Source organism: Panulirus ornatus, chromosome 1 (assembly GCF_036320965.1).
Source record: "Panulirus ornatus isolate Po-2019 chromosome 1, ASM3632096v1, whole genome shotgun sequence".
NCBI classification, from domain to species: Eukaryota; Metazoa; Arthropoda; class Malacostraca; order Decapoda; family Palinuridae; genus Panulirus; species Panulirus ornatus.
In genome coordinates, this window is record NC_092224.1 from 30,053,571 (window position 1) to 30,077,964 (window position 24,394).

General features: G+C 48.0%; 1 protein-coding gene across 4 annotated transcripts in view; it reads right to left on the reverse strand.

The window, feature by feature from the left end:
- Positions 1-24,394, reverse strand: part of mtd (TLD domain-containing protein mustard) — a 756,074-nt gene that overhangs the window by 212,582 nt on the left and 519,098 nt on the right. For all 4 annotated transcript variants that reach the window (XM_071696920.1, XM_071656180.1, XM_071656091.1 and 1 more), the window contains one exon: positions 15,006-15,097. In XM_071696920.1, coding sequence (XP_071553021.1) covers positions 15,006-15,097 — 92 coding nt within the window. The remainder of the gene's footprint in view (positions 1-15,005; positions 15,098-24,394) is intronic.

The window sequence follows — 24,394 nt, forward strand, 5'->3', positions numbered from 1 at the left end:
GAAAGAGAGAGAGAGAGTGTGATAGTGTACACTGGGCGCAAGCTTGGAGGCCGGGGCAGACAACACGAACACAACTCAACACACAACGTGAGAGAATCTGTACACAACGTTCACAGTGGACTAAAATCACAAACGGAAATTAACGACGTTCTTGCAACTGCCTATGGCTTTTAACTCCCTGACCTCGACGGTGCGGTATGATGGCCCTAAAGGGGTCTGGTCATAGGGTCACTCCATCTCGTCCTAAGGTCGTACAGTCGTGCCCTACGGTTTACTGACCAGTATGTAAACAATGCTAGCACAGAACAGGGAAAGGCTGGAGGAGGTTCTGCTGTGACCATCCCGTTTTCTTTTGAAAGTCAGGCGAGAGGCGTCACAGGGTCCTTGGAGAAGGCGTCGTCTCCTGGTGTGAGCGTCTTACTACACCTGCTGCAGGAGGCAGCTGTTGTAGTGGCTCCCTCTCTCCCAGTCAGGTAAAAACCACTTCACTAGTGTCAGTACATAAGGGTAAAATTACTTTCCCTATGATTTATGGATTAGCCCCTGTATCCTGCTGGGCCATTGACCAAGTCCTAAGGTACCAGCAAGATTAATGGACCAGGGGAAGGAGCTGCTGGGCCAAGGACCACGGTAAACACGAGCTGACGGTGGGTCATGCAGACATGGTCGTGGACCAAGCAAGGCCAGCATTGGCTTAGCCGCGGACACTGTACCCTGGTACCAGGCCGCAGGCCAAGCAGATACCATTCGGGCCATGGGTAAGGCAGGCACAGGCCGGGCCCGTGGCTCAGATAAGCTGGAGGCACGGGTGCAGGCAGCGGTCGGTCACCTGAGGCCGGCTGGACAAGGTCCCACGTCAAGTCTTGACACTCCACCTGACCACAACTTGCCACGGTGTCCCTCCACACACTATACATCACACAAATGTAACTAGGAAAACATCACAAGGAGGTGAAAACTGTTAAAATGTGGACGTAAAACACGCTCTAAGACGCATATCAACCGAGATGGACGGGAGTAAACAAGGAGGATGGGCGAGTCAGAAGCTAATAAAATGTAGGCACGTTGCGCATCACTATTCCCGACTACAATATGAGCACGGGGGAAAAATACACCTGCTCCTTCCACCACCACCACTATCACCACCCGTAAGACAGCGAAATCATCACCACACGCGCTCTGGAGGATTCGACTCATCCCCGCCATCAACAGTTTTATCGGTCACTAAAAGAAAATGGGAAAAATTCATTTCCTGGGCAGATCGGCTGGCTCCCAGCGCGGCTGCCGGCCATGTTGGGGCCTAGGTTATGTGATGACCAGACGATTACTTTCCCTTCTTACCTTTCCTCTGTCCACTGACCTTTATTCTCTCTATCTCCTGTACCGACTGTAAGCCCCTGAAACATCATGCAGTTATTGGATTCCAGGCTGTTCATCTCTGGTTAAAGGCCTCTGGACTATTAATCTACTCGCTTACAGTTCATCGCTAAATTAAGTCAATATTCGAAGGTTCAACGCCAAATGAGTGGGTCCAGCCATGTTATGTACAAAAATAATGTCTTCGAAAGGTCAGTGCTAAAATAACAGTCCTGGAAAGTTCACTGTTACAATAATAAACTCATCTGGAAAGTTGATGACCAAAATTATAAAAGACAGTCCAGGGAAGTTCATTCCAGGAATGAACGACCCCTCGGGAGTCCAGCTCATACAAAATCGCGTCCTGGGAAAAGTTGACGCACGGGGGATAATCGGCTTCTGGAGATTCCAGCCGCCAAAAAACAAAGGCTTGACTTCATCTCTTGGAATACACGGTCCTGGAATGTTCATCCCGTGGATAACAAAGTCCTGGAAAAGCTCTTTCCTTGCATAACCAGCTTCTGGGCAAGGACGACTATTTCCAGCGTCTAGGAACGTTTGGGGAACGACGAACACTTCCAGCGTCCAAGTGAGTTTAGGGAACGGCGAGTATTTCCAGCGTCCAAGAGGAACGTCGAATATTTCCAGGGTATAGAAGGGTTTGGAGAACGGTGAATATTTCTAGTGTACAGAAGGGTTTGAGGAACGGCGAATATTTCCAGCATTTAAGAGAGTTTGGGGAACTACGAACATTTATCCCAGCGTCCACGAGGGCTGGGCAGGTATAATCGAAGTCATCTAACTTCAGGAATGGCAAATAATAAAACATACATTTCTTGAGCGAGTTCGCAACATTCCATCTCGCATGTCGGTTCGATTCTAAATAACACCGTTTTCTTTACAGGGTCACTCACACACAAAAAAAGCCTTTTATCTCTCACACACAAAAAAAGCCTTTTATCTCTATCATTTAAATATACATCATCATTCCCAATAGTGTGGATCAGGCATTATACAGACTCCAAAACATGATTCACACACGTCCTCAACCACTGCTAGTCTGATTCGTCAAGTGAGAGCAGCAACGTCAAAATCGTCTGCAACTTCTCTAAGCTGAATCACTTCCCTTCACCATATCCATCCATCTTCTCCATGGTCTGCCTCTCCTGTATTGCTGTGTATCTTTAAGACCAACTCATCATTTACTATATACATTCTTCGTGACCATACCATTCCTTCTAATGATTTCTCTACATCACATAACCTTACATCTCCATTCTAACCCATCCCAAACAGCAGTTTTTAAAGTCAGCTATTCCAAGACAGTCTCAGGAGAGGGGTCCTGACGGAGGCCCAAGCGCCTCAGCGCGGAGCAGAAGCGCATCGACCATTCCAGGCAGCGCCTCTGGCCCATCCACCACACAACCACGGGTGGTGAGGCCCAAGGACACAAGGGCCTGCTGGAGCCACTATGGTGTCCTGTGGTCGACAATGTCTTAAAAATTTTCTGGTGGGCGTCAAGTTGTCACGAGGCGTGGGGAGTGACGAGTCTAGCGAAGGCCGCTCACAACGAACGATGCTGCCAGCGTCTAGCGAGGGTTGCTGCACTACTCTGGTGTTACTATATTCGTCAGGTCTGCCTGGTACGGGCCCTGGTTATATCAACGGCTAAAATTCACTTAATTGTTAGCACAACATTTTCTGGACAAACCTTACCCAAAAATCAAACTAAGAACTTCCCTGGCCATCTATTTTAACTGGGGGAAAAAAGTGGTGTATATCAAATATGTTAAGGGGCTTAAATGACAAAAAAAAAAAAAAACCTATCCAGATCATCCTGGTAAATCTTCAATAAACTGTGAGTACGTGACTTGACTACACAGGAGTCAGCTGCTCTGGTGGCCAGGAGTGATAAGTTATATAACCACTGTCGGGTGCGCAGCCTCAGCGTGCGCAGACGCACCACACTTTTAGTCTCATGATTCTCATGACTGCCATGTGTATCAACATCATGACCCATAAGCCTTATGTTATAAGGAGTACAATGATGTAAACTATATAATACATAAAAGGTAAGTTTGGACGCTAAGCGATGACCTCCATCGTAACGAAGGAAAACGGGGCTATTATGAACACGCAATATATATATATATACCTGCATTTACGTTAATTTATATACTTGCATTTACGTTAATTCATTAGGATAATAGACTTAGGAAAAATATATGATAGCAACTGTGCCAAAAAAAGGATATACAACTCCAAAGCAATTACCAGACAACGTGAGGCACCTCCCAAAACATTATATCATCAGAAAACGGGACAGATAGGAAGAAAATGTCGTCAGAAAATGTGACCAACGACCCAAAAAAATATACGATATTACGGCCCGCGGCGCAGCGGTTACAAAATTACATTATCAGGAAACTGAAACGCATGAGGAGGGTATGACTTCATCGCCAGGTAAATAGCGCGTAAATAATATATGGAGGAATATTATACATTTTCTAAATGTTGTTAGGTAAAACGGCAAGGGCAACTTAAATGCCCTATCATGGCCAAGGTACCAATTTTTATCAACCACCCCCTTAGGAAGGATGAACAGCTGGGTTGACTGTGGACCAACTGACGCAACCAGGATGCCAAACTCTGATGCTCACAGTTTCTTCTCGTGTCCTATGACCCCATACCTCGCCAGCCCTTACACTAGCCAGCCCTTATTACTTACATAAGACAGCCCTTCATCTCTCGCTAGCTCTCAATGCCCTTACAATCACCAGCCCTCACTACTAACACACCACAGCCCTTCATCACTCGCTAGCCCTGACACTAACCAGCCCTCACTACTTACACACCACAGCCCTTCATCACTCGCTAGCCCTGACACTCCAGCCCTCACTACTAACACACCACAGCCCTTCATCACTCGCTAGCCCTGACACTCACCAGCCCTCACTACTTACACACCACAGCCCTTCATCACTCGCTAGCCCTGACACTCCAGCCCTCACTACTAACACACCACAGCCCTTCATCACTTGCTAGCCCTGACACTCACCAGCCCTCGCTACTTACACACCACAGCCCTTCATCACTCGCCAGCCCTGACACTCACCAGCCCTCGCTACTTACACACCACAGCCCTTCATCACTCGCCAGCCCTGACACTCTTAACTGGTTTCACTTCAGAGTGCTAAATATATCACTTCGATAACATACATATGAAAATTTCTTCACATTTATGTTGAGATCCAGAGCGACCAGAAAAAAGCGTTATGGAATTAAAAAGATGGAAGATGTTATGACAAAATAGGCAGTTTCTTTTTTCAGCTGTAAACTTATGGAATATAGGAATAAATTACCACCGAAAAGACTTGTGGAATATTGGAATAAATTACTACCAGCAGACTTATGGAATATAGGAATAAATTACCACCGAAAGACTTGTGGAATATAGGAATAAATTACCACCAGTAGACTTGTGGAATATAGGAATAAATTACCACCAGTAGACTTGTGGAATATAGGAATAAATTACCACCAGTAGACTTGTGGAATATAGGAATAAATTACCACCAGTAAACTTACAGAATATAGGAATAAATTACTACCAGATTCCATTAATGGGAAGACTATCAAGGCCATTAATCATTACTAGACAAATATTTCAGCGATATCTAATATTAGGACATTTTTTTTCTACAAAAATATAAACACATCAACTTCCACCGTTTTCAATAACCATTTTCTTTCCTTCTCTTTCATATTTCCACCTCGTCCCAGGAGAACTCCAGTGTCCTTCATAATTTCCCATAAAATAACCACGGCAGTATACTCTCTCCATACCAAATAATGTCCTTTATCAGCTATTATCTTTTTTTCCTGTTAGGCTCTTGCGCCACAAAAAGTGGAAAGTGGGGAGGTGCCTTGTGCTTTACTATCGTCTCTCTCTCTCTCTCTCTCTCTCTCTCTCTCTCTCTCTCTCTCTCTCTCTCTCTAGGGGGGGCTAGGCATCCATACCGTGCCTGCCAGGTCGCCTCTCTTCGCCTCGGTCTAACAAACAAACCCAAACTTTTCCTTCTTGGAAGCGCGTCCTGGTGCCGGAGGGCGTCCTAAGCCTTTCCAAATATCGTCGCCCCATCGCTCTTACATCTCTCCTATCTCAAGTCCTTTTGAGAGACTCGCCATAAATCTTACACCCTTCAATACTTGGAATGTCATTCCCTTCGGGTCACCATAAACGGCTTTCGTGGTGCATAAGGTCGACTGATGACTCCCTTTTCGCGGTGCATAAGGTCGACTGATGACCCCCTGTATGCTATGCGACTCGCACCTCTGGTGCTGTTCTCTCTCGCTGGGATTTTGGTAAATCCTTCGTCATGGCCCGCGGTATCTGCTTAGCAATGGGTGGGGCGTGCCTTAAGGCCTTGCTTCTGAACCTTCTCCTGTGGGTTCTCCTGCTTCAATCGTCTCTCCAATGCTTTGGCTTCCTCTCCTCCAGGAGGGCCGTTTCAATGGTAGATGGAGGGAATGACCTCCCTCTCTTATCTTAATTACAATGGCGTCTCTCCCAGGGTTCTGCTGTATCAAGTGTCCTCTTTCTTCTCAAATAAATAATCTTTTTTTTTTTCAACATCAGACTCTTTGACGCCCCCACATATTTCATCTCTCAATCTCCTTCTGACTCCATTTCACTCTCTTTTTCCTCAAACGTAAACGAAATTCATCTCATAAATCGGACCACTGCAGCATTTCAGAATGGGACAGGGGCGCCTGCTTCAACAGATGGTGAGGCAGGCTGACCCAGCAGCTGGTGAGACAGGCTGTCCCACCAGCTAGTGAGACATGCTGGTCCTGCAGGTGGTGAGGCAGGCTGACCCAGCAGGTGGTGAGGCATGCTGGTCCTGCAGGTGGTGAGGTAGGCTAACCCAGCAGCTGGTGAGACATGCTGGCCCTGCAGCTGGTGAGGCAGGCTGACTCAGCAGCTGGTGAGGCAGGCTGACCCAGCAGCTAGTGAGACATGCTGGTCCTGCAGGTGGTGAGGTAGGCTAACCCAGCAGCTGGTGAGGCATGCTGGCCCTGCAGGTGGTGAGGCAGGCTAACCAAGCAGGTGGTGAGGCAGGCTAACCCAGCAGCTGGTGAGACATACTGACCCAGCAGCTGGTGAGGCAGGCTGACCCAGCAGGTGGTGAGGCATGCTGACCCAGCAGCTGGTGAGACATACTGACCCAGCAGGTGGTGAGGCAGGCTGACCCAGCAGGTGGTGAGGCAGGCTGACCCAGCAGATGGTGACAGGGTGAGGGAGGTCGTTCTCCCTCCTCTCGTACATCTCACATGGCACTGTGCCAAGGGAGGTGGCCGCCTGGTATCACTCCCCCGTGCCGGGCGCAACCCATCAGCAGTAAACAGTCTAGGCTTTAGCAAGTTACACGTCTCCAGGGGCTGTCTGGATCCGCCCGTGTGAAGGCGGGGGAGCTTGGAAGCGGACACTCACTCACACACCATCCCCACCTCCTCTTCTCCCCCCCTCCCTCCCCCAAACCGCGCGTCTGGATCTGCATGTGTAGGTCGGGGCGCTGGGGGGAGAGCGGCCCAGCATTTCCCTGGGAGAGGCTTGGAGGGCTCAGCAACTGTGGCGAGCGTGGGGGCTGACCTGACCCTTAGGTCTGAGGAGCCCAGATCTTCGTTCCGCCTCCCCCTTGTTTACCCTATACCTCCGTCTGCCTGGATAACCCCGAGACCCATCTCTCGCCAGCAATGCACTGCACAACGAGTGTAAAAGTCTGTGTATACAGACCCAGCCTGTGTGTGTGTGTGTGTGTGTGTGTGTGTGTGTGTGTGTGTGTGTGTGTGTGTGTGTGTGTTACACACCTGTGGCCCCCCCAGCCCAACCCTGCATCCCTACTTGATAATCCCTTACATCTACACAACTCCACACGAACTTACCCGGCACCAGCAATGTCTTACCCTGGCTATAGTAAGTGGACCAGACATGAGGGATTAAACGACCTTGATCAACTGCTCTGTTGACGCACAGTGGGCGGCGTGTCAAGGGCAGGACTAGCACCATCAACAGCTCTATGACAAGCAGCAAGAACAACAGTAGCGGTACATACAACAGTAGCAAAGGGTGAGACAAAGAAACAGGACCCATCTAAACAACGAACATAGTGCCAGCACAATCACCACTAAGGTTAACAGTACACATGATCAACACACAAACTCGCCAGGACAATACATGTCACAAAGGTAGTAACTCGACCAAGAACAGCATCATTAACACCCTCTTCCCCTCCCCTCTCTGAAGTGTGACCCTCTTAGCGTCAGCAGCCCTCGTTGACCCGTGACCTAGCGCGAGCAACCCTTCATGACCTCCCCGTGACCCAGCAGACCCCGAACCCGTATAGCCAGGGCTATGACCACCAACCAGGCTTCCTCGCGCCTCGAAGAAGCTTACCCTCTGACACCCCCGCCCCCCTCCTCTGACTACACCCCGCCCCCCCTTCCTCCACAGGATCGACAGGCCTCCCCTACACCACCGCGCCCACAGACACACCCCATCCCCTCCTCTCTAGACCCAGATCGAGGACTGGATCATCCACAGAGTCTTGAGAGCTAAAAAGTCTCACGGGAAGGGAAAAAAAAAAATTGTTTCCAACTTTCACAAAAATTTAAGATCACGAATGACAGATACGATTCATATCATACACGAGCTTTGGAGGAAAATTCCCAGACCTCAATTTCTCAATCTTCGACAGAAATGAGATCCGTAGAATTTTTCTTTGATCTCACGGCCAGCCGACACCGAGGCTCTGGGGAAATTTCTGCAAGAAATTAAGTTTTTAAATCTGCAGTCAACTGTAGGTGAAGATCACCGTGCGATACGACCCTTGAAGACGTACGATACGAAACCCTCGGGGGAAGGATGGCATTGACCTCTGACCTGACCTATATGAGACAGGTCAAATGCCAAGGGCGTCCCCCCACCAGCAGAGGAGTTCCCTCTCCCTCTGGCAGCTGTGGTGGCGGATCAACCACAGCAACACCAACTCTACCTCCTCCTGTAACTAACCATCATCCACCCACTCATCATATGGGACACCCACACACACACACACACACACACACACAACCCGATGGAGTAACTTTACGGTAGGAACTTAAACTTGCCTCAGGCTAGCTGCACAGAGTGCTTTTAAAATCACAAAAGGACATTCAAATGAATGTTTTTCAAATAACAAGTTTCAGACACACACGAAACTTCACAGAAACAAACACCATCAACAATGGTGAGGTAAAAATAGCAACATAAGCAACACAGGAACAATGGTTCCATAACAAAGACCTCAGCCGGCGACTGAGGCAGGGGCCCAGCACCAACACTGGCTGAGGCAGGGGCCACCTACTCCAACATCAACATTAACCGAGGTAGGGGTCCGCTCCTCTAACAATAATATATATATATATATATATATATATATATATATATATATATATATATATATATATATATATATATATATATATATATATATATATTTCTTGATAATAATGATAACAAAAATATAGTGTTCGCCCCAGCGAACGGCGGGGCTCTAGCCGTGCCCCGCCATGCCTGGCCGCGCCGCGCGCACGCTGCGGGAGCACACTACCGCTGGCGCTCACAACTTTCCAAATATTCTTACGGGTCAGTCGGTTACTCCAGATAATTAGACCCGGTCATCAACGCCAACGGGTTGTACCACAGTGGCTCCAGGGTCGTACCTTCAAGCTTGATGACCGACCATCTGCAGCAGTACACACACACACACACACACACACACACAGGACTTCAGAAAATAATAATGAGAGAAGTTTTTACCGTCATTACCAAACATTGGTGATCTGGCGGCTGGCTTAAAATAAATAGGTGGATTTCCTGGTGCGGTAAGGAGCGGCATCTGGAGGAGCACGCTCTCTCTCTCTCTCTCTCTCTCTCTCTCTCCCAGGACTCATTTTGCTCAAGAGTCCTACAGTTACTCCAGGATATTCTATTTTTTTTTTTTTTCACGAGTCCCCATCCAGCTCAATGGCTGCGCTCCTTCCAGTAGCAGGGAAATGATAGATGAAGTCCCTTGGAGTGAGAGGTTCTTTGGCGAGACTTTACGGTCAGTGGTGCAGCAGCTTGACCAAAGGTGACTTTTATATTGGCGGTGTCACGCATATTCGGGCGTCATACCGCTGTGGTAAGAGTATCGTGCCGATGTGGTACAGCGTCGTGCCGCTGAGGTAGAGCGTCATACCGTTGTGGTAGGGAGTCGTGCCGCTGTGGTAGAGCGTCGTGCCGTTGTGGTAGAGCGTCGTGCCGCTGTGGTAGAGCGTCGTGCCGCTGTGGTAGAGCGTCGTGCCGTTGTGGTAGAGTGTCGTGCCGCTGTGGTAGAGCGTCGTGCCGTTGTGGTAGAGCGTCGTGCCGTTGTGGTAGAGCGTCATGCCGTTGTGGTAGAGTGTCGTGCCGCTGTGGTAGAGCGTCGTGCCGTTGTGGTAGAGCGTCGTGCCGTTGTGGTAGAGCGTCGTGCCGCTGTGGTAGAGCGTCGTGCCGCTGTGGTAGGGAGTCGTGCCGCTGTGGTAGAGCGTCGTGCCGTTGTGGTAGAGCGTCGTGCCGTTGTGGTAGAGCGTCATACCGTTGTGGTAGGGAGTCGTGCCGCTGTGGTAGAGCGTCGTGCCGTTGTGGTAGAGCGCCGTGCCGTTGTGGTAGAGTGTCGTGCCGCTGTGGTAGAGCGTCGTGCCGTTGTGGTAGAGCGTCGTGCCTTTGTGGTAGAGCGCCATACCGTTGTGGTAGAGCGTCATGCCGTTGTGGTAGAGCGTCGTGCCGTTGTGGTAGAGCGTCATGCCGTTGTGGTAGAGCGTCATGCCGTTGTGGTAGGGCGTCGTGCCGTTGGTGATCACCGATCACTTCTGTATACGTACGACCCACCAGCGTCGAATGCTCCGTAAGACCACGACGACTTCTAAGCTTGCCTGGATCCCGTTCGCATCAAGGAGGTCACTGACGCTCAGGGCTCGGGAGGGAGGGTCGCTGAGCAAGGTAGGAAAGTAGGTCTAGGGTAAAAATAGAGTGGAAGAATCCTCCTGCTATGGCACTGTGGCTCCCCGTTCTTGTAAGGGTGAACGCCAGCTGGAGGGAGCGCCAGCTGCTGCGAGGGGGTACTGTCAACCTGAGCGACACCAACATTGTTGGGGAGACTTGTGGATGAGGAAGTCATTTCTGATAATTGTCCCGTCTCACGACGATGAGACATGCAAAACCTTCCCATCTTCCTAACCCGTAATCTAGGCTCTAGCTAAAATCTAAAGGCCACTACGTAATTGCCACAGTATACGGGAAATGCCAACCAACATCAAACTTTCCTAATCCTTAACGACACGAGAAATGCAAGCCTTTTGCCACAGTGAAAAGACCTGCATTCTCAAACCTCATTGTTTTAACCAGGGTATGATGGTGTGGCGGTCAGGCCTACACCAGGCTATGATCGCGTGGTGGTCAGGCCTACACCAGGCTATGATCGCGTGGTGGTCAGGCCTACACCAGTCTATGATCGTGTGGTGGTCAGGCCTACACCAGGCTATGATCAATACCCGCCAGGTCCTCCCGCCCACGGAGCCTTGGGCCGTGTTCCAGCCTCACATCCCCCCCTCATCCGCGAAGCCCTGGCTGCTGCTGTTTCAGCGCCTCCCTCCTTCAAACCGATAAGATATGGGTGGTGTTCCATCTGACCCATCCCTTACACGTACACATCTCCAGAGTATCATTCACAATATATATCAAGGAAAGTACAGAATATGTTTCTCATGTCTAGCCAACGCACTTGCAGAAGCACACAGAGCTAATAGGAAGGGTCATGGAAAAAACAGACAGTACCATCTTAAGTGAGGTATCTGACCACAATCCTTTAAGTTTCGTAAGCAGTCTGACGATGTAGACTGAGAACAGGTCTTCGAAAAATGCAGAGACAGAGCAACCAAACACAACAGGGACAGAGTAAGAAAGAAATGTGCTAAAAAAAAGGATGTAAAGAAGTACTTTCACATCATAAGTAGTGGACGAATGGAATATGGGAAGAAATACTGAATGCTGACGATACAGAAAAGTTTAATAATCTGTCTGTTAGATGTTCAAGAGAAGAGGCCTAGCGTGTGTAACACTCCCTCCCCGTACCGTAAAAACTGGGTAAAACAAGTAATTCTATGTATATACGAAGACAATTTGGTAAGTGTGTGTGTTTGTGTAACAACATGTACAAAGTGAAACCGAAATCCTTTCAGTATAGCCTCACCTCAGCATGCTCAGCACTCACATCTTTGCAACAACATTGGACCACTCCAACCCCAACCGCTGCTTCAGAAGCAACCATCAGCCCCCGTGTAGACTAACAGAAGCTAACCACCTACTTCACATTGCAGTAACCTACAACCTACAAACCCATATACCTCCCCCGTCAAACACGACATGAACACCACATACACACTGCTGTTATCTGACGTACATATGACAGCAGCACTTCCACCTCCCTGTCTTCAATGTCATTCTCACAAATATGCATCACTCTGAAACTACACTTCCCAGGCATATTAGAGTTACGCTTTCTCGTCTGCGTTCTGGATAACAATGTTACAAAGACCGATACAACAGAGCAAGAGGCCCGTCAAACCCAAAAGCCAACTTTCACACTTACGACCCAGCACGCTTACTCCCTAAATGTTTTGTGTTTACACTACACTGACACTTCTTTCCTTTTCACAGTGACCGACACGGTATGTGCAAAACATGCCCCAATCAAAACCACCTCGGGTGGAAGATAAAGGTATTGGGAAAAAAAATCAGTCAAGGCTGCGCATACGTTCGTAGACCTGACTCTTGAGGGAAGAAACGTTACACGAAGAGGGAAAAGTCCAGATGAAGGAAGAGGATCATCCTACGGCTCAGCTGTTCAATGGAGGTATTGTAAGAGAGCCAACACTCACACATCATTGCACCTTCTGACCTGTGGTCCCATCCGGTGGATGTGGCCGGTTTCCGGTCCCAAACAGTAAGGGTCATCCTTGAGCTGGATGGTATGGTAAAGCACATCAGTACACTACACTCAGTTACACACACGTGGAAGGAAGGTACGGCAGCCACGCGTCCTGCTCCCAGCGACCATCAAGAGACTCGATGCAAAACACAATTATCATCTTCCCGCGTCACAACGAGACACTGCATGACTCTGGGTGTACAGCAGCCTCGGTTGTACACGGGTCCTCCCGTGTTCATCATGGCAGATGTGCGCCTCTTGAGCAGCTGCATATGACAGGAGAGCAAGACATATATGGCTCTACTGTAGTAGTGGACAGTAGTACACACAGCAATTTTTCAAGTCAAAAACAAGTGACGAGAAGAGAGGCGAGATAGGTAGTATGTTTGAGAAAAGAAAACCTGGATGTTCTGGCTCTGAGTGAAACAATGCTCAAGGGTAAAGGGGAAGAATGGTACGGAAATGTAACAGGAGTAAAGTCAGGAGTTGGTAAGAAGACGAGAGCTAAGGAAGGAGTTCCAATACTCCTGAAGCAGGTTTTGTGGGAGTGTGTAATGCAGTGTAAGGAAGTAAATTCTAGATTGACGTGGGTAAAAATGAAAGTGGTTGGCAAGAGATGGCTGATTATTAGTGCTTATGAACCTGGTCATGACAAGAAAGATCAAGAGAGGCAAATGTTTTGGGAGCAGCTGAGTGATTGTGTCAGCGGTTCTGGTGCACATGACCGGGTATTAGTGATAAGTGATTTGAATGCGAAGGTGAATGACGCGGCAGCTGAGTGCATAATTCGGGGGCATGGGGTATTTCGTATTATGAATGGAAATGATGATGAACTTGTGAAGTTGTGTACTGAAAGAGGACTGGTGATAGGGGGATACCTGGTTTAAAAAGAGGGACAAACAAGTATACGTATGCGAGTAGGAGGGCGGTTAGTGTGCATTACTGGATTACATATCAATTGATAGTTGTGTAGAGAGACTTCTGGACGTAAGTGTGCTGAGAGGGGCAGCTGGTGCGATGTCTGATCACTATCTTGAGGAGGCGGAGGTGAAGATTTGTAGAGGTTTTGTAGAGGTTTTAGGAAAAGAGGGAAGAGTATCAGTGAGAAAAGAGTGGTGAAAGTAAGTGAACTTGGAAATGAGACTAGTGCAAAGAAACACCTGGAGAAACAGAGCGTATAATAGCAAAAGGTGAGAGTAAATGAAGCAAGTGGAGTGGCTGAGGACTGGAAAATATTCAAGGAAGCAGTGATGGCATGTGCGAGAGATGCATATAGCATGAGAAAGGTGGGACTTACGCAGGTCAGAAAGGGAAGCGAGTGGTAGGATGCAAAAGTAAAGTTGATACAGAAAGAAAAAATGGAAGAGTCTGAATGGTTCCAAATGAAGGTCGGTCTGCAGCAGGGGTGTGTGATGTCACCATGGCTGTTTGATTTGTTTTTTTTTGGGTCGGGTGGTGAGGGAGGTAAATCAGAGTCTTGGAGTATGCAGTCTGTAAGGGAAGAGATGGCATGGGGAGTGTCAGTTGTTGTTTGCTGATGACACAACATCGGTAGCAGATTTGAGTTTGAAACTGCAGAAGTTGGTGAATGAGTTTGAAAGTGTGCGAAAGTTGAGAGTAAATAAGAATAAAAGCAAGGTAGAAGGGTAGAGGGACAGGTTAGTTGGGGTGTGAGTTTGAATAGAGAAAGTTTGGAGGAAGTGAAGTGTTTTACATGCTTGGGAGTGGACATGGCAGCGAATGGAACAATGGAAACGGAGAGTCAGAGGGTAGGTGAGAGGGCGAAGATTCTGGGAGCGATGGAGAATGTGTGGAAAATTACGTAAAAAGTGGGAATATTTGAAGGTACAGTAGTCCCAACATTATTATATTGATGCGAGGCATGGGCTATAGAAAGGACTGTGCGAAGGATGGTGGGTAAACATGTGATTGGACAATCACATGTCTACCAAATGGCGTCCTAGCTTCGTCTCTTCGATGTATATCAAATGAGTTACATTTCTCTCTTGTGTCTCCCCTGATGATGTGATTATTACACGAAAGTGCACTTGGGAACTTTTCGTGTTTCATTTTCCCCGTGGACTATGATCATAGGAATATGTTGATCACGCGCAAAATTGTGATCCTTTCCAATATATATATATATATATATATATATATATATATATATATATATATATATATATATATATATATCGTATCCCTGGGGATAGGGGAGAAAGAATACTTCCCACGTATTCCCTGAGTGTCGAAGAAGGCGACTATAAGGGGAGGGAGCGGGGGCTGGGAATCCTCTCCTCTTTGTTTTTTTTTTTTTAATTTTCCAAAAGAAGGAACAGAGAAGGGGGCCAGGTGAGGATATTCCCTCAGAGGCCCAGTCCTCTGTTCTTAACGCTACATTGCTAATGCGGGAAATGGCGAATAGTTTGAAAGAAAGAAAGATACATATCGTACTCTTTTGGCTGGAACACAGCATGACCGTCTACTGCAGGGAAGGCGTACACATGTGCGCATCTTTATCCTCCACGATAGACGTACGTACATGGCTGTGTGGGCGTTACTGTGGGTGTGAACACATGACACATAGTGTGTACTCACCGTGTACGTCATGGTGTGGAGAATCGGCTGGCTCCGCCCGCCCATCTTTTTCTCACTGGGCGAAATGTTCTCCTTACTGCCATCTGTTGCTTCTGTAGGGAGAGAAGAAAATGGTCATGAGGTGTCTACAGTCATGGAGAGAAACAGAGACAGACTTATGTAGCAATTATAGTAATCAACATACAAGTAACTAGTACAGTTCATGATCTCCGCGGACTGGCAGTGAAAACGGGAAATATTAGTCAGTATGAAAAACAAAGAAAACGATAATTACTTCTCCAGCATCCCAGACTCTTACAATTTTCTTTTATTCATTTCTTTTTAAATCATATTTCCGAAAACTGTGTTTTTTTTCTTCTAAATAAAAGACACTCATCAGAAAGTGAACGAAAATAAAACTTTGAAACGAAATTTTATTTCATGACATCAAATGATAAAAATAAAAAATGGGTTCCCTTGTCATCTGAGCCTGAAAAAGATTCGCTAATTAGTATTTACATTCATTAAAAGAATAGTTTAATTTTCACAGATTCCTACATTCTGGAAGTCAGTATGACCACCCCCACCTCCACTCCACTAAATGAAAGAAAACTGGTAGAAAGAAATGAAAACGAAATTTAAGACAGACACAGCACTACAACAATAAGCGAATCCACAATATTTCTCGGTACGGATTTCTTCGATTTACATATTTTCATTTGCCATGTACGTATACGTGTGTGTGTGTGTGTCCTCAGACCCCACTGAAGAAGGCCTCCATACTGACCTACACCTGTATACAAAGTGATCAGGTGTGTATAATGTCTTTTCGGTGACTGAGGCGGGAAATCACTTGAGTACGACGGTACAACCCTCGTGCACGACAACACTGACCCTCGAGCACGGCAGTATACGACCCTTGGGTATGATGGCTGGCTATCATACCCAAATGTCGTACCGCCATGCTCGGGGAGAGTGTTTACAAGCGAACTTTACTGAGCTGCTCTTCTTTCTTCCTCCGACTCTCGCTGCCTCTCCCTCCTACTTTTTTCACTGCCTCTCCTCCCTCTCCCTCCTGCTGCTCCCGGCCGCCCCCACCTCCAGCGGTGGGGGTCCGGCCGGCGGGTGGCACATAATACGACACGCGTCTGGCGGAGGCGTCCGCCCATAAACAGGGATTCACACATGACAAGGCGCGCGCGAGCCGCCGCTACCCGGCAGCGGTGCTCGGGTCTGTCTCACCCACCCGCGCCCCGCCAGGGTCTTTTACTACGCACCGGCCGACGTGACGTACGTGTCCGAGGGGAAAAGAGGAGGAGGAGGAGGAGGAGGAGGAGGAAGAGGAGGAGGAACGGTGGCCCAGATCAACCCAAGGTAACAACCAAGCGACACCTCCAGTCTTTCTCCAGTACTCAGGACTCCTGGGGCCCAGGAGACATGATGCTTCCGGGGGTCGAAGCCCAAAGAGTGTCATCCTTTATCACAGTGGACAATGGGTTCTGGCGGAGTCGAGCCGCGGTCTAGTATGTCACCGGGTGTGAACCACATACCCCCTTACTACCTCCACCAACGCCCCCCCCCCCTTCTTCTTCTTCCGTCCCGGTCCTCTCCTCCACTTCACAGCTCCCTCCTCCCCTACATCTTCCCCTACATAAGCCTCCTCCTCCTACTCCTCTTCCTCTTACAGCCTCAACTTCCTCTTCACTTTATCATAGACGAAGGAAAACTAAAACGTATACGAAGAGGAGCAACAGAACTAATTCCATAGCTCGAGCTAAAATATTTATGTTTTGAAGAGATTAGAAATACAGAATTATCTTCTCTAAAATTAGGAGATCTAACAGATGCCATCAAACACTAAATCGTTTAAGGAGCCACATTCATTATATTTTCTTCAGATTACGTAGAGAACCAGCGATAATAAATATGGGTCGGTAAGATTTATAAAGGGCAGCAGAAAGTTATACAACGACAAAACACTTTCTCAAGCCAGGGATATAAAACAATGGAATGAATTACCCCTCCCCAGACGGTCTTATGGTGACGACTACCAACCCCTTCATATCAACGCGACACAAATACTTCAATACCACCAACTACCAGTAAACAAACACTTCATGGGGAGAGAAAGGCCGTTGTTAACTCCCTGTTACTCCACGATACAACCTCTTTTCCTGTGTAACGAGCCTGTTCCCCGGGAAACGCCGCTGTATCGTTACATTAAAAAGACTTTTACTCACATTTCACGATGAAATTCCCCTCGGTAGTACAACATCTACCAACTACGACATGGATTACCTTCTTATCTATCTTCTGAAGGCGGCCTGGATACCAGGAGGGTGTGGAGGCGCCTTCTGCTTTACTATACTGTCTCTGTCTGTAAACAGTTATGGTCTGATGCCACTAACTGCTGTCTTCCAGCAGATAGCCACCTCACGGACCATAAGGTCTCCTGTCATGTGACCCTCTTACGTTCTGCTTTTTTTTGGGAAGAGTCGTAACGTCTTACTCAAGGGTCGAACCGTCGTGCTCAAGGGTCGTACCGTCGTGCTCAAGGGTCGTACCGTCGTGCTCAAGGGTCGTACCGTCGTGCACAAGGGTCGTACCGTCGTGCTCAAGGGTCGTACCGTCGTGTTCAAGGGTCGTACCGTCGTGTTCAAGGGTCGTACCGTCGTGCTCAAGGGTCGTACCGTCGTGTTCAAGGGTCGTACCGTCGTGTTCAAGGGGTTCAATAAGGATTATACATCAATTGCCAATCATTTGTAACTAAACCTCACTAAACACATTAAGAGAGAACTAAACCTCAGTAAACGTCTTTGGTGGCTGAATTAAACTTCGTCAAACAAGTTAGGCGTGACAAGGAAACTTCACTAAATGTCTTAACTGACACATTAACAAACCTTTAGACATGTTAATGAGCTTGAAAACACTAGAACTTTCAGGCAGCAGAAAGGGAAAAAAATCCACTAAGAAATAAAACTAAATAAACCAATAACATTAATTAGCCAGACCTAACCCAACAACTTTGCAAACAACAACAACAACAATAATAATAATAATAATAATAATAATAATAATAATAATAATAATCAAAGCAAATAAAAATGTTTAGAAGCAGAAGATAACGTTTTCTGTACGTGAAATATTTTTCTGCCAACATCTCTGCCAACCTCTTGGTTCGGTGTGTGTGTGTGTGTGTGTGTGTGTGTGTGTTAAAGGGCTGCCGTACACACACACAAACACACACACACACAGGAGCCACGTCGTCTCAGCCGGACTGATCCGACAGACTGGGCCACACGGCACGACACGCCGCGCTCCCAGGAACTGTCGCACATGTGAGACTCTCAAGACGGAGACGAGCTTCTATACTTATAAAAAGTAGAGAGAGAGAGAGAGAGAGAGAGAGAGAGAGAGAGAGAGAGAGAGAGAGAGGAACCAACTCTTAAAACTTTTGATCCCGTGAGAATGAAGACACGACCCCCTCGAGAAAGACAGCACGACCCTCCCCTCCCCCTCCCCCCACGACCACGACGCGGCCTGGCCTTTGACCTGACCCTCACGCGTCGTATCACCAAGCCAGGTCGTCGCAGTCAAGGGCTGGCCCCTCCTCCTGAAGGGATTGAAATATTTACTCAACCTATGATTCCCATTTACGGTAAGCGCCCCCCCACAGAGCCCCGCGCTGGGAGGGAGGATCAGGTGTATTAAGACCCTTCCACTCGGCCCGGCACTCCAAAGCACGACCTCTCTCTCACCCGTTAACGGCATGGCTGCTGCCGGACGATTTACACAGAGGAACTCCTCAATCCAGGCCAAATGCATCAGACTACGGGAGCACCACACAATCCCCGGCCAGAAGCATGGGTGGACGTGAAGCCAATTCCCTTCCCGTTGAATAGAAACAAGAGCGGAGGTCGCCTGCCACAAAGGTCGGGTTCACAACCAACACACATGTCCAGACATCACTCTTAAGATCTTCTGAACTCACTTGAGCACAATGACACGAGGGGAAGGTCACAGAGCATAACGGTACGTCCCGTGAGCATGACTGCTTGACGTCTCCCAACACATCAGAAAGGTCAGGTCATAAGTCACGCCAGCATGCCCAGGGGTCGTACCGTCATCGTCGTGCTCAAAGGGGTTTAACCATCAAATCACGGCTTCAGACAGCGGGTCGTGTCCCGAAGCTTCAACGCGCACACGACCATGAAGCAGCAATGAGTCGAGACTGTTCCCTGGACGAAATACGAATCACCGAGTGAAACAGTCGCAGTCCGTCAGAGTCTTCGAACTCTGCTTTTACCTCCATCGATGTTAAATTTAACCCATGAACCGGTTCTCCGTTAAAGGAGAGATGGAGGTGCGAGAGATGCGTCCAGCAGGGTACTGCTGCAGGAGGGATACCTCTTCTTTAACGTTGTCTGTAATGATGGAGGAGACTCGTGCCTACTGCTGAAGGCAAGAGGTTAAGGTTACACACACACACACGCACACCTCCGGTGCTTCATTGAGATATTTCTCGTCATATGACATTAAGCCTGTTGAGGTCTGTCTTACTGGGTGCAGGGGGTGATGATGCTGTGGCCCCACCAGGTGGTGGTAATTGTGATGGTGTTGTGGCCCTTGGTGCCGGTAAGGGTGCCACTCCTAATGACAACTCGAGTTCTACCGTAATCCTCCCACCAAGTGTCCATCAGAACCCACCATCTACGGTCCAATCTGGTGTACGCCTTCCGCTACATGTTTCCCACCTCAAACCATCTCATGTCTCCGGCAAGATAAAAATGCCTGGTGGCTATGCGCGTTCCCTCAGGCAGCCAGCGTCATCGAAGACGACTTGTATGGTTCACTCGGGTCAACGTAGTGACCAGACCATACACGTCATGACCTAGATCTCGTTAGTTTCCAAACGTGGTAAAAGTCTTTAGGGGCGTGCGTGGAGGGCGGAGGGGCAGAGGGGATTAAATCATAGGATTTACTCGGGGTGCTGAGAGGATTTACGGCCACTTGGCTCCCATGGCAAAGTGGTTTTACAGGGCTGGGTCAGAAAGTGGAGGTCAGGGCCCGGTATACTTGGGATAAGGGTTGGACGGAGGGAATGGTTTTAGGTCAACGGCTTACTTCGCACGTCCGAGGATGATTTAAGTTTATGTAGTACCCTACCTATCGGTAGATGAATTTTAAACATAATTCAACTATGACTGTCGCCATTACGATCACAGGGACTCGTGAGGAAGGTGATGGCAGAAGGTCGGTGAGGTATCAAGTCAAACACGTTCCTGGGAGAAGAGTGACGGGCCTCGGGTGTGAAGACCTCAACTGAGAGGGTTTGGTCAGTGAGGCTTCCAGTTCAGATGGGCAACAACATCCTCTATAATTCAAGTCACCTTAAGAGGCAGATGTTCCAGCTCCCCGCCTCTAGAAGATCAGGTCATGCGCGGCACCAGTGTGCGCATGATGCTCTCACATTTGACGTAACTTCGTTAGGGCGTCAGGGCAGATGGGAGCCATCATACCGACGACTTTCAAACTTACAGAGCAGTCGACACAGTGGGTCGTCTCCGCCACCTGAAAGCGTCAAATTAATTGGTTCTCCAGAAGCAGAGGGGAGGTGGACGTCTCCTCAACAGCCCCGACTGAGGGGAACTACACCATGGAAACCATGGGAGTAAGGGCAGTGTTAGGAAAGAAGGCGGTGGCAGTGGTGGCAGGTGGTAGTAGTGGTGGTGGTAGGGCCAAGTTGTGGTGGTAGGGGAGGGTGTTAGTGGTAGATGGTGGTGCGGTAAGGATGGAGGTGTGTCAGGAACGTGTGTAAATAAGTACTCGGAGAGAGAGAGAGAGAGAGAGAGAGAGAGAGAGAGAGAGAGAGAGAGAGAGAGAGAGAGAGAGAGAGAGACTTCGCTATAGTATCTGTGGATGTGGAGATACACACGGCCACTAAGGACTTGCTTTAACAAAGGTGGTACACTGAAAGGGCCCGGATGGACCACAACAAAAATACGTGTACAAAAAAAGACAACATGCATGCACGAAAGAAACCTCAACAATACGCACGCATGAAAATACCTGAACAACACGCACGTATGAAAGAAACCTCAACAACACGCACTTGTGAAAGAAACCTCTAAGCGTGAACGAAAGAAACCACTGCACTACCTATGTACGAGAAAACCCTCTACGATAAGTGTGTATGAAACGAAACCACAATATGCATGTATGAAAGAAACCACACTACGCATGTGTTAAAGAAACTACGTCAATACGCGTGTACAAAAGAAACCACATCAATACGCGTGTATTAAAGAAACCACAACAATAAGCGTGAATGAAAGAAACCACAACAATACGCATGTAGGAAAGAAACCACAACAATACGGGTGTATGAAAGAAACCACAACAATACGCGTGCATGAGAGAAGCACCGGGTCAGTCCTCCAGGGGAGCGACAATGCGACATATATATGCCGACACACCAGTGGGGCCTCAGTGCCCTGCAGGCAGCGACGGAGGTTGTATGTCACCCTTGTGGTCCCGGCTCAGGGATACAAGGGATGTAAATCCCTTGCTTTATTCATAGGTACACGGCCGAGAGAGCGAACCTCCCTCCCTGCGCGAACCATCCTGCCAGCCTTATACTCCTCAGGCCTCACGGGATCAGTGTGTGGCCCGTTGGCAACTTTAAAGCGTTCCGCCTCACAGTGACGTTAGTTTCTTTCCCTACGCGGCTAAACTCTGGAAACTCTTTACCTCTGGAAACTCTTTAAATTATGTCTTTGATTTAAGAGCTAAGACCTGACCCATTTTAAAGCATACGGGCTTTCCACTTTCACAAAAACTCTCGTTCTTAAGTTTCATCTCCACTTATCTAATACATTAATCTCTTAAAAGTCTGGCAACTGTGTCGTGGTTACGTGACGAGACGGGTCGTCATCTGCATGACATCTGCTTTTTACGACTGTAAAGTGAGGGGGTTTATGCGTCCGCATCCCACAGACATGACATGATGTGTATGGTAAACTGACTGAAATGACTGATAACGTCCAAAATTCACCTAAAGACATGACAGTTCACCTTCCCGGTACCCGCTTGACATGTCAGCTCACTTGCAGTGCTACATGACATGACGACTCGCATCGTTCAAACATGACAGCTCACTCGGAAGTCTACGGCATGACCTGAAAATCTCAACTGCGTAATATAACCACCTGACATGACCTCCTTACTCGTATGCACTGCGACATGAACACCACTACGTCGCCAGTCGCTCCGTTCATGTCTTACGTCACCTTATCCCCGTCGTTACAACTACGACGTAGTCGCCTTGTTGTGTCGTAGTCCTATATTCTGAGTCGTAGCCGTGCGTCCTTGAGCACGATGAAGAAATCCTTCACCACGACACAATGCGACAGCAAGGGCCGTACCTTCGTGCTCAAGGGATCGTACCGTCGCGTCGGACTCACGGGGTTCGTAATGTCTTCAAGATGTCGCACAGTCGTGCTTATGGGGGTCGCATCATCATGTGTTCAAGATGTAGTTCCGTCGTGTTCAAGGGGGTTGTACTATCGTGCTCAAACGTCATACCGTAAGAACGTAAGAACGAGCAAAACAATGGAGCAAAAAAAGAAAAAAAAAGGTTCAGTATAAAAAATTTCACTCCAGTACAATTACTGAAACTGACGTACTTAGGGATGAATTCGTCGTAGTCTGTCTACGGTTTACTTCGTGGTACGCTAATCTAGCTACGGTTTTTCAAGAGGAAGAGACACCAGCAAGGCCTTCACCATTCGCACTCCAGCAAGTAGTGTCACCATCCGTCGCTAGATGGCAGCAGCAGCCTGCGCTCCTCCACACGACACAACACCCACGCTCACACCAACTCGCCTACATCAGCATTGTGAAGCCAACAAATACACCAAAATAAGGTTTATCAGCCTAATGAACGTCTATCCTATGATGCATTACAGGTGAAACTGAAGCACAAGATTCAATTATAAAACATATACAATACCGCAGAGTGAATAAGGCTGTAAGTAGAAAGTCAGGCGACACTCCAAGCCATATGCATCTTTTAGAAAAAACTAGTCCTCTGGTATCCCATTACAGCGTCACTGACAATACCTCTCTCCCCACACCTGACCTTCGCCTCGGATGGCGCCAACCACATACCTTGAGACAGCAGCCTGTCCACCAGGCCAATCCATCTGCTTCACGATCCGTCCCAAATCTCCTCCATCCTTGCGACAATGTTGTTGCTACTCGCCATCCATCATGTCTACCATCAACAGACATTTCAATCCTGGCTGCTTTAATATACGACAACTTTTCCATACATGCTTCTTCTACTTCATTATTCTTCCGCTATCTACCCAATACATATATTCTGAAGGTCATTCAGTCTTTACTTCTCTCATTCTTTGCTTCACAAACTTTACCCGTTGGACCCCTATGAATAACGGTTTCGTTCCTTGGGGTAAGATGGTCGTTTAGCTTTTCAACCTGGCCCTGAAGGATTAGGTCAATGACCAAGTCATCATACCCGAGGGTCGTGCTCCAGAAGTAAACATCCACAGTGTCGACCTTGAGCCACTGGTAAAAATCCCCTCCCACAGCAGACCTCAGCCCCACACACTCTCCATTAAGAAGGACGCTAATGTCAACCCTTCCCTTCTAACTCTTGCACTCCCTCCCACTCGGCATCAGCCTCTCCCTCACCACTACCATCCTTAAACGACCATCGCTCCTAAATGTCTAAATCCATTCGAAACTTTCCACAGTGCTTTCCTCATTCAACGGACAGTACACTGGGATTGCATTACGTTTCTTTCACTCAAGAGTAACTCTGGCTTAACCGGAAGCCACTCAGTTCCGTTCGTCTGTTGCCTCCTGTTGCCAACGGTCAAACGCTTCCCCCAAACTCTCTCAATGTACACAACCGGGGCAGTAAACTCACAACACTCGCCATCCACTTGCCATTACGAGTGAACCGTCACTCACGACGTACCCCAGGTTCATATGAGCTAGCCTCCCACACAGCCAATAGAACACCACTCCTCAGGGAGAAACTAAGATCTTCACACGTATTACTCCCAAGAATATATCATTATGTTGACGGGATCGCTTGCTCTCCCACAAGCATTAATTTCCCAATAAAAAATCTCCAAAGGATACGTTATTAACATCATTTACGCTTAAAAAAACTATGATTATCATTATTATTATCATTATCGTTATTAATCTAAGGTCTTCTTCTAGGTCAGCCGTTAGTTACCTTTAAGACACGATTCCGATCTTTATGAATGGCTACGAGAAGCAGTATACACGGTATAAACCTCCGACAAAACTGGGGAAGGGCCTCGAAGCATATTGGAAAACGCTTTCGTTTTTTTAAGTTATCGCTTTACTTTTGA